The sequence below is a fragment of the Pimephales promelas genome, chromosome 11 (assembly GCF_988280905.1).
Source record: "Pimephales promelas chromosome 11, fPimPro1.hap1.1, whole genome shotgun sequence".
Classification (NCBI taxonomy): Eukaryota; Metazoa; Chordata; class Actinopteri; order Cypriniformes; family Leuciscidae; genus Pimephales; species Pimephales promelas.
Genome location: NC_142779.1, coordinates 10,494,445 through 10,504,931, shown reverse-complemented (window position 1 = coordinate 10,504,931; position 10,487 = coordinate 10,494,445). Strand labels below are relative to the sequence as shown.

General features: G+C 33.6%; 2 protein-coding genes across 4 annotated transcripts in view; one reads left to right on the top strand and one right to left on the bottom strand.

The window, feature by feature from the left end:
• Positions 1–1,062: 1,062 nt before the first annotated feature.
• LOC120479767 (lysophosphatidylserine lipase ABHD12) lies at positions 1,063–6,280 on the bottom strand. Its single transcript, XM_039672531.2, has 13 exons — positions 6,092–6,280; positions 5,523–5,608; positions 5,331–5,424; positions 5,089–5,208; positions 4,313–4,343; positions 4,187–4,232; positions 3,955–4,084; positions 3,752–3,789; positions 3,020–3,108; positions 2,611–2,693; positions 2,393–2,471; positions 2,189–2,313; positions 1,063–1,971 (listed from the first exon to the last, which is right to left on the bottom strand). Exons 1-13 carry the CDS (start codon positions 6,175–6,177, stop codon positions 1,944–1,946), a joined length of 1,035 nt encoding a protein of 344 aa, XP_039528465.2. The 5' UTR covers positions 6,178–6,280; the 3' UTR covers positions 1,063–1,943.
• Positions 6,281–7,326: 1,046 nt separating this feature from the next.
• Positions 7,327–10,487, top strand: part of srbd1 (S1 RNA binding domain 1) — a 53,156-nt gene continuing 49,995 nt past the window's right edge. For 2 of the 3 annotated variants that reach the window (XM_089116949.1, XM_039672602.2), the window contains exons 1-4: positions 7,327–7,851; positions 8,094–8,397; positions 9,156–9,407; positions 9,568–9,734. In XM_089116949.1, the coding sequence (XP_088973075.1) occupies positions 7,784–7,851; positions 8,094–8,397; positions 9,156–9,407; positions 9,568–9,734 (791 nt within the window). In that variant the 5' untranslated portion in view covers positions 7,327–7,783. The remainder of the gene's footprint in view (positions 7,852–8,093; positions 8,398–9,155; positions 9,408–9,567; positions 9,735–10,487) is intronic. The other variant, XM_039672603.2, reaches the window with a different exon arrangement.

The following is a 10,487-nucleotide window of genomic DNA, read 5'->3' as shown; positions in this document are numbered from 1 at the left end:
ACATTTTTATAATGATACATTTTTATAAGTTTAGTCTCGCAGAACCAAATCTATTTTTAAAATCAATAAAATAGAATATGCTACTCTTTCCGAACATATCTGGCAGCAAGAGTTTAGAAACGAATCATATTCGCACATAAAAATGACGGCAGTTAAGCGGCATGCAAAACTAACATTAATGAACATGAGGTCAACAATGTTTAATAGTGGGAAAGGCTTTTTGTAAAGTCTTTCAGTTGCTATACTTGATGGTCTAGGACAATATTTTATTGACTGGTTATAGGCTATTTTAGGCTAAACTTTATATTCAAACTGCATGATCAATGCTTGCCGTTAAACGCGCCATCTAGTTTGGCGTTCCGAAAATGACTAAAACAGGTGGTCAAATATAGCATAATATGTATTAATTTGATTAAGATATATGGCATGTGAATTTCGTGTTGTTTTTATCATTCAGACCAACGTGTTATGTAGTCAATAGAATTAATGAACTATATTGCGCTGTAAGTGTATAGGCTACAATTCTTGGATTCAAAATGCAAATCATTAGAAAAACAATAACCTGAGTAGATGGGTCTATTTTGTAAAAATAAAAAAAGCTTACATGTGGAAAGATTAATATAAATGCCAGAATAATTCCTTTCGATAGATCTGGTGAGGCTGTCGCCGATCCCAGTAAGGAGAGATCCTCTCTCAGGCCGGTGGATCGGTGTGGCATCCCCATCCAGAGCGCTGGTTTCTGCATGCGTGGATAATCAACTAATACCATTTGCATTGCCAGAAGGGGTCATGAACACGATCTTGCCGTCTAGAGCTCCTTATAAGACTATATATATATATATATATATATATATATATATATATAGGCTATATAGTCTCTAGCGTTATATTTTGCCAATGAACTAAAATCGAAACCATTATAGGCCCTATGGCTTTTTGCCTTCATAAAACAGTACAAGACTTTAAGAATAGGCATTCTGTGTGCACAATATAGACAGATTAATAGAAAGAACAGAAGAGAAATTTATATTTTTAAATAAAAATCTTTAAGAAAGTGAGACATTGTGGCTTGATTTGTTTTATTAGTATAAATTTTTCATGACCAAAATAACATTATGCAATGTGAAGAGACTACAGGTTACAAGCGTCATATATTTAAAAAATACAATAATAAAAAAACACATTGTTGTAAAGGTTGTTTCAGATCAACACCTGCAATTCACCACTAGGTGTCACCATGGAGACGGGTGTCGGATTGATTCGAAGCCTCGAAACAATATAGCACATTTGCTTCAACTGTTTCATTGCTTCACAAAGCCTCGATCTGCCCATCACTAATCTTCAGGGTGTACGGGCCCTGGAGCCTGTAACCTGCCGTGCTCGCGCCGCAAGCTTATTCGCTTCAGTCATTGTAAACGAGAGTTCAGCCTGTCGAGCCCCTCTTTTTTGGCCACTCCCATTTTGGTGGGCTGTGACGCATCACTGGACGTGACGTCGCGCTAAATATTGCTTCTAAATTTATTCAATCAAAGTCCAGAAAGAGATTTTTTCATTTTCTCTTGTTGTTTGAATAATATTAAGGATAGACACCAGCAGGTATCCTGGCTGCTGCCACTTTAAGAACTAATGCACACATTTGATTTCTTTCCCCGTTGTTTACCTTGTGTTTACGTCGATATTCCCTAAAATGGTATACATTCAGTAAAAAATGTCATTGCACATTTCATTGCGCTTTTTAACACAGTTCCTGCATTGTATTTTCTTATGTATTTTCTTAATTCGCCCTAAGGGGGGTCCTTTCGTAAAATATACCTCAGACGTTACAACGTTTTTATTAAAGAAATGCATATTGTTTACAACAATTCAAAATGTACAGTTACAAAACAAGTTACAGCTTTAGCTGGCTCCTTCTTGGTGTAAATCCTTCCCCTCGTGTGTCTGTCTCATACCTTCAGCGACTGCACAAACTCCCTGTAATAATAAACATAGGCATTTTGCTGCCATTTTCTAATATTTTCTTTCATTAAGTGATGTATGTTCAACATTATATAAAGTAACGCATAGCTTACTCATAATAGTAATCTCCAGAGCTGTTTTTACTTTTACTAGTGTTGTTTTTACCCCTAGTATCATGCATCTCCTATGAAAATTCTTTGAAGTCTTAAAAATGTATAAAACATGACATCACCTTATGATATTTGGCAAACCAGGGTCTTTGTAGAGACCATTGTGAAGATATCCAAATGATCCATCAAATGGTACCAGCTTGACCCGCTCATCTGATTTCTGGGCCTTTTTTGCGATTCTGTAAATCTGAACCAGAATAAATGTAATTTAAAGCAAATATGTACTTCCAAATTATTTTTTAAGGTAAATTAACATAAACTCAAACCTCTTGAGCACTGGCGAATGGCACTATATGGTCGTCTTCCGCATGGAGAATCATAATAGGAGTTCTAATTTTCTCCAAACTATCAAAAGAGAAAAACGAGATACGAATTTTACAACAAATTTTCATATTTAACATTACACTGGCATACTATTCAAATCACATTTCTACTCATATTGTTAAATATATATTAATTACTTTAGTGAAACAATGTCACATACTTCTTATTAGTTGGAAAGACCACAATGTTGTTTTTAAGTGGATTGAAAAGGAAGAACTGAATGTATGGGAATTTCCAATAAAACTAGAGAGAAAAAAAGAGAGAGGTACCAAACAGATTAATGACCTTAATCTAATAATAATATCATTCATAATGATAATCATCTTGTGTGGTTCGTCCATGTAAAGTATGAATGAACTTTATTTTCATCATAATTAAATTGTTCAGGTTTTAAGTACATTTTACTTTGTAAGAAAATCCCAATTACAATGTTGTGAAAGATATAGGTCTTAAAAACATTGAAAAAAATGATCAATAAAATACCTAATAAAAATATCTAAAATGAAAACATCTAAAACTCATTTGTCAGTTGTTTTTCCATGATTTAAAAGATCCTCAACGTTACTTACCCAGGAAAATGCGTGTTGAAAAATTTGATTAGGTGCCACTTCCCCGGTTAGGAATGCACCCTCAAGTATTATTCCATCAAACTGTTTTCCTGTCAATAAAAGTGTAGTTTTTTAATCAAGAAAAATTATATATATACAAAATAAAGAAAAATACACCATTCCAATCTCGCAGTCAAGAAATGTTTTAAAATATATAAAGTGTGTAAATTATGTTCCCCATGTCTTTTGACTTTTGTGTTACTTCCTATTTCTGTGCCATTTTTGTAGTCCCTTGTTTTTCATGTTGATCAGTTCCCTGATTGCTGATTCCCTGATATAGGCCTTGTGATTCCCTTGTTCCTTATCAGTTTATAGACTAGTGTTACTTGCTTAGTCTCTTGTAGTTTTTAATGTTGGATAGTTCCCTGATTGTTTTCTTTTTAGCTTGTTACCCCTTTTGTACGTACTGTAACCCTTGCGTTTCCCTTGTTCTTTGTCAGCCGATGATTTATTATTGTTGACATATTGTGTCTCTAGTACTACCTGTGTTCCCTGGTTATCCTGTTCTTACCTTGTTCATGTTTTTTTCAATAAATCCCTCGCATTTAGATCTGCGTTTCAGCCTCACATAAAGCTACATGAAGCTTACTATGCTATACTACAATGATAACTAAAAAGTAAAAAGCGAGACAAAAACACTGAATAGACATTGAGACAAATAAGAGCATAAAATACGATCAGTCAAATTCTTACCTTCCTCCAGTAATTTCACTGCAGCATTAGTCGTTACTCTATTGAAAAATAAACATACAGCTGTTATACTGAATATGTAGAAAATACATAGACTGGTATTTTATTTAGTCATATTATATATATATATATTGTCTTTATTGTTTTTTTTTTTTACATTTATTTATAGAAACTTAGCAACAGTCAATAAAGAAGTAGATACACACCCACTACCAAGTGAGTGCCCCCACACACACACCAGGCTGTTTCCACTGCGTGCCTTAACCCAGTTGTACAAGTATAAGGCATCAGTGCTCAGACCGGCCTCTGTAGGTTCCCCAGTGGAGTCCCCAAAACCTGACAGATTTGAATACATTTGAGTAAGCATTGCCATAGAAAAATCATATTTGAAATGAGTTACAATAAATGTGGGCTTAAGTAAAGTGACAACATTTTAACCTCTGTAGTCCAACGCCAAGACATGATATCCAACAGCACTCAAGACCTGTATGGCCAAGACACTTCAGTCATTATCTCTATAAGTTCTTAGTCTTTCTACATAATGAAAAAAGTGAGTTTACTCACGTTTGAAATTCCAATACGATGGGGTGCAGATCTGTTTATTGAGGATACAAAGGTCATGCCAGCATCAAGACTAATCAAGCTAATTATTTACATGTATTTTCAATATATGCAACATGCATCACTTTTATTTTGTTTTATTTATTTATTCATCTATTTATTTAGAATTTTAAATAGTATATCCTCATCAAATAAAAAAACAAAGGAACTCATTGGGGTATTAGCCAAAATCCATGTGTGGTAATTGTATTTAAGGTAAAAAAAAAGTTGTAATATTGTGGTAGTGTTTACACACTTATAGTTTTTATGTTTGGTTTTATTAGATCAAATCTTTTTTCAAATAGTGAGGTTGCAAAATGATTGAATGTTGACGTTAAGTGATATGCTGCAGTTGCCCATCCCAGTTTTTTACTAAGGTAAAGTGCAAAGGAGTCTGAAGTTCAATGCTGAATATCAATGTTTGTAAAAGATATGTAGGCCCACTGATCAATGTTGAGAAATTATGCAGACGTTGCATAGTGTCTGCATGGTTATAGCTCATCAAAGGGAATCTTTAGTGAACATAGATTAAAAGTCTAAGAATAAAAGCCAGGTGTTCTCTTCCGATAGGTTCTCTTGTATTGCGTAAGCTGCTTACGCTACAGGTAAAGTCATCTTTTCTCGAGATCTGAAGCCAACAATTATCCTTAAATTCGCATTGAATTCCTAGAGAAAACCGAGGTTACATTAGGTAACCGAGTACGTTCTCTTGTGTTTTAAGTTGATTAAAGGTTTCTTGCCTGTTACCCCCATTGCCATGGAGGTAGATGAAAATTGGTGATCCATCTCCCAGAGCTTTCTCATACCACTCTAGATTCTGCCCCTGCGCCTCTTTCCATCTATGTTCAGGTACAGTATACCTACAAATGAATTATGTATAATGCAAAAACAAAGAAAAAATATATAGACAACATCAATATTTGTTATTGTTGTTTTAAAGTTTTTGAGTATATATGTGACATGTAGATGTCTTAAAACTAACCACACGCCCACTCTCACCCCCTCCTCGGGTTTGAGATAGATATTTATAGTGTGATTGAGACCTATATCTGAAGGTTGGCTGAGGTCAACATAGTCTGGAGAAATAAACAAATGAATTTATAGGGAAAAATCCATAAACTACAACAGTATATAGATAACAACACATTAATATTGGTGGGGGGTAATAGCATACCAGAGAAGAGATGCATTAGAAATGGTATTGTTGCAGAAAGCACACACATCAAGAGAAGTCCCATTTTAGTCCAAGTCCACTGAGATCTTAAAAAAAGAACATTCACAGAATTTACACCATTTAGACAAATGTTTTGCTTTTGCCTTTGGTTAACTCATGTACTTAAGTGGAACATCCACTTAATAGTTAAATGTTTTGTGTTGCAATGGTATGAACCGCTGAAACTCTGACGAATTGCCAAATAACTTTCTATGTTTTATCAAGTATTGCCTGCTAAGAAGTCAGTTTCTCTTTTACATTTGACTTTTCATTTTAATATTGGCAGTCTTGCGTCGAGATTGTAGTGAAAATAAAACATCAAATCACAAATTGCATTACATTTTTCAATTTGACAGGGATGATGCATTGTAACAGTAAAAATGAAAATCATTTAATTTTAAATGCTGTCACATATTTTGCGTACAGTGTACTTATAATGAAATTGATAATTTTAGTCATTTTTATCATATAATTGATTTATTCAAAATTTGCAGAAAATGTCTTCCATAATAACAACAAATATGGCTTGCCTTGCATGCTCGTTCAAATCCTTAGGTTTCGTCAATCTTCCTGCAGACTGAAGTTTTCTTTCAGATTTATTGATTCTTCGCTTCATTTTGCAGAGCAGGGAACAATCTCAATGGTTACTTTACACAACTATGGCAATAATTGACAAACAACAAACCCCGCAACTCCCGGAAGTGGACGGGTGTAAAGAGCAATGTGCATAGACTCGGCTCATGTGCACACATTTTTACAGTTTTTTTTTTTTTTTCCCCACTCAAGACAAGCTATGTACTTTGTGACTTTTGAATACACACTGCTCTTGATATGCTTTATTTATTGGTTCAGTAATAAAAATAAAGTGCAACAGAAGAAGATTTCATTAAATTGCCACCGTGTAAATGTCCAAAAACAAATAATCATGTTAAGTGTGCATGTATAGCTTTACTTTGCAAACTATATCAAAACAGATGTGTTTTATGGAGAATAGCCCAGTTTAGGTTAGATGTATAGCACCATGCCTACATAATGTCATTTTAATGCTGAAATTCTCAATAAAAACATTACAGTGTCATTATTCATATTACATTTTTATTGATTTATATTTGGCACAAAGCTCTCTACTCATCAAACATTTATATCTTGCCTCTCTTCATACCAGCCAGCTGGCTAAAGTTCTGGCAAGGTTCTCTCAAAGTTAAGAAACATTCTTCCAGTAACAACGTTCTCAAAACATTAGCACAAAAAAATATATATATTTATTCATTCTGTAACATATTTCAGATGTATTTCTGAAACATTTTAGCTGAATGATACATTGAAAAATTATCTAAACATTAGTCAACAGTCACAAGACAAATCTTTTTTAAAAACATTAAAATAATCTGTATATTTTGAACATTCTAAGAACAAATTAAATGGACAGTCACATCACATTTAATGAACAATGTTTGGAGTAAAAATGTGTTTTTTTTTATTTTTGTTTTTGTTTTTTTTAGAAGTAACGTTCTCAAATATTTGCAGTAACTTACTAAGTAACTAACTAAGTAACTTACCAATAGCTATACAAATAAGTTAGCCTACATTCATTTAGAAAATTGAAATGGTGAATTTGTATATTTAAATAAATTGCTTCTTTTTATGCTTATAAGTAGAGAATGCTTACCAGCTTGTAATTTTAATGAAATTTTTGATTTTTGATGGAAAAAACTTTTGATGAAAAAAACGGATGAAGATGGACCTTTATTATATTAAGAGTTCTACATCACTTCCTGCTGCTGACGTCGCTGAGGAAAACAAAAGCATCGTTCAGCCGTGAAATGGGTGATAGTTTGTTTCTGTCAGAGAAACATTATAAGTTTGAACAGTTCTGTAATCGACTGCTGTAGATGAACATCTCTGGTTTAATATTTGGTCACCAGGAGAACCATTAGTTAAGACAAATTACACGTACGTGCTCGCGCGCTAAATTCAAAACGACTTTCTGATTGATTCTACTGACAGTTTCTCACATTTAACGTTCACCACAACAACAACATTGCTTTTGGATTGCGCTGAGTAGCGTTACATTGCACATATTTGACGTGACACCTGACGGGCAGGTTTTCATATTCATCACTTTGTCTCAAATTGTCTGAAATACTCACATATGAGCGCCCATACATTCTTATTTGTTAGTTACTGTCATTTAGTCCATTATTTAGTTCTCCCACACTAAGATGCTTCGAAGAACAAGAACAGCAAAGGTGTATAAAGAGCCAGAGACTGAGGATGATTCTGATGACATGTGAGTTATTTTGCTTTGCTTTCACAATCCAACACATTTTTTTTTTCCTTCAAATTAGCTTCCAAGAAAATTAAGATGCAAAACTGTGCAGTAAAATGTTTTTAGGCTCTTTCTGCTAATAGATTAACAGTTTTGAATTGAATTTTCAGGTAGTAATGTTGATAGCTTTATGTTTATAATACAAGAGCTTCTATATCTTGTTCTCCCTGGATGCTGGATGAAATATAAATCATTTCGTACAGAACAGGCAATCAGAAAGATGGCAGTGAGGAGTTAGATGAATGGCTGCCAAATTTAAATGAAGGCAAAACTAAAGGAAGATGCCAGGGGGGAACAGATGAAACCACTGAAAAGAAAAAAGTGACCAAGAGGGTGGCCAAACCTAAAGAGCCAAAACCTAAAGAGCCAAAACCTAAAGCGGAGAGGAAGCCAAGAGCTCCACGAGTTCCTAAAGCGAAGAAGGAGAAGACTAATACAGAGAATCAAACTGAGGATGCAGTTCTACCGAAGCCTGAATCACACCAGCATGTGCCAATCAAGGAAGAGGCAAGTTTTTAGTATTTGACTTGGCAGCAGTAAGAAGTGTACTGTAAGTTGCTCTGCATAACTGCTTCTGCTTTTCTAAATGACTATTTATTAGCCTATATGTTATCTATCTACCCCCTAACATCAATTATAATATAATTTAACCAACAAAAATATAATGTATTCAAATCACTTACTTCATTGGGATGTCTGTTGATTCTAAATCTAAGTATATTCATGTTCTATAATTTTATACCTTGGTTAATTTGGCTAAATTTGACTTTTTCTGTACACACTCAGTAAGGAAGTGTTACAATGATATAGTGTCAGTAAAGTATAAAGTTTAAATTAAGTCTTTTTGAAGTTTTTTTTTAATTGTAATAATAATAATAATAATAATATAGCCACAAAAGGATTAGGCAGCACAACTATTTTTAACGTTGATAATATTAAGAATTTTGAATTTCTGAAGGATCATGTGACACTGAAGACTGAAGTAATGGCTGCTGAATATTCAGCTCTGCAATTACAGGAGTTAATTACTCTTTAAATATATATTAATATAGAAAAGTCATTTTAAGTTGCATTCATATTTTACAATATTATAGTTTAACTGTATTGTTAATCGAATAAATGCCGTATTGGTGAGCATAAGACTGATCTATGGTAGTATAGCTTTACATGGGCATTAGTTAAAGACATTATTTAGGAACTATTCAGATTAGCAGTTTTAATAAATGCACTCAAATTACTGGCTTCGTTCTTTTGCCTTTTTTTAGAGGTTATCCATCAACTTGAGCAGGGAGTTCAATAATAATGCAGGTGTCCCAAGAGATATGCTTGATGAGGGTCCATCCTCCAGCCAACATTTCCCCAAGATGAAAAAAGAGGAACCAGATGACAGCTTCACCTTTGATGAACCTGCTCAGAAGAAGCAGAAGACCACAAACATGCCCCAGGGAAGACCTATAAAACTCAAACCGGGCAGTTCCTGTGTGGAAGACTTACAGATGAATTGGGATCCCATTCAGGTGGGTTATTACTTTCTTGAAACCTGAAATAGTGAATAGTGACTCAGTGTTGTTTTTGTGTTGTTAAAGGTATTATTATTATTTACTTTTTTTTTCTCACATAGTACAATAATAGTAACTCAAATATTTCAAGACCCTATCTTTTTTTCATCCCATGTAGGTTCTTGCTAACAAAACGGGTGTGGAGCAGTGGGTGTGTATGAACATTGCACAGCTCCTCCAGGAGGAGAACACTATTCCCTTCATGGTGCGCTATAGAAAGGAGCTGATTAACCATATGGATGCAGATGCTGTTCGAGATGTGCAGCTGGCTCTTGAAGAGTTACGGTAAGACACTGGAAGGACAAGTAAAAAAAAAAAAAAAAAAGTTAGCAGAAAGGAAATTTTTTTCTTATATTTATCTGATAGAGTTTAATAAACTTTAATTTTTAAGGAAACACAATAAGTGGTTGCTGGATAAAGCTTTTTATTTAATCATTTTGCAGAAATGTAAAACTGTACAGAGGTTTTTTGAAAAAAAAATTGTACGTTCTGACAGGTTTCTTGCAAATAATTAATTTATATGAAAATGCTTTTAGTAGATGGATGTCTCCAGTCCAGTGACACAAAAAGCTGATATTTAATTATGGCTATTACTTGGCTTGAGTTACCTTGATTAGGTTGTTGAAATAAAGTGTGACCTGTAGATGGCAGCAGAGATTAAGCTGCATGCCAGAAATAAAACTTATTTTAAAACTTGGTTCATTTGACTAAGTTTGACATTTTCTGTTCATAAACTGTTGTTCAAATGTTTGGGGTTAGTGAAACGTGTGCATTAAATTGGTCAAACAGTAGACATGTACAATAATAGTACAAAATATTTATGTTTCAAATAAATGCTTTTCTTTTGAACTATCTATTCATAAATAATAGATATATAAAAAATAAAAAATAATGATTAAAAAATGTAGTACGGTGTCCTGCCATTGCAGGAACTATTTACACTTAATATATTAAAAAGAAAACAGAGATTTTAAATTGGATTATTACTTGATTTGTTTTAATTATTGTATTGGTGACCAACAAAATGGAGCCTTGGTT

Coding starts and splice junctions, on each gene's coding strand:
- LOC120479767 (XM_039672531.2), bottom strand. CDS start 6,177: ATGAAGCGAAGAATCAATAAATCTGAAAGAAAACTTCAGTCTGCAGGA. Junction 3,790..3,954: donor GGGCACTCACTTGGTAGTGG/GTGTGTATCTAC, acceptor ATTTTTCAATAG/AGTAACGACTAATGCTGCAG. Junction 2,314..2,392: donor CATTCGCCAGTGCTCAAGAG/GTTTGAGTTTAT, acceptor ATTCTGGTTCAG/ATTTACAGAATCGCAAAAAA.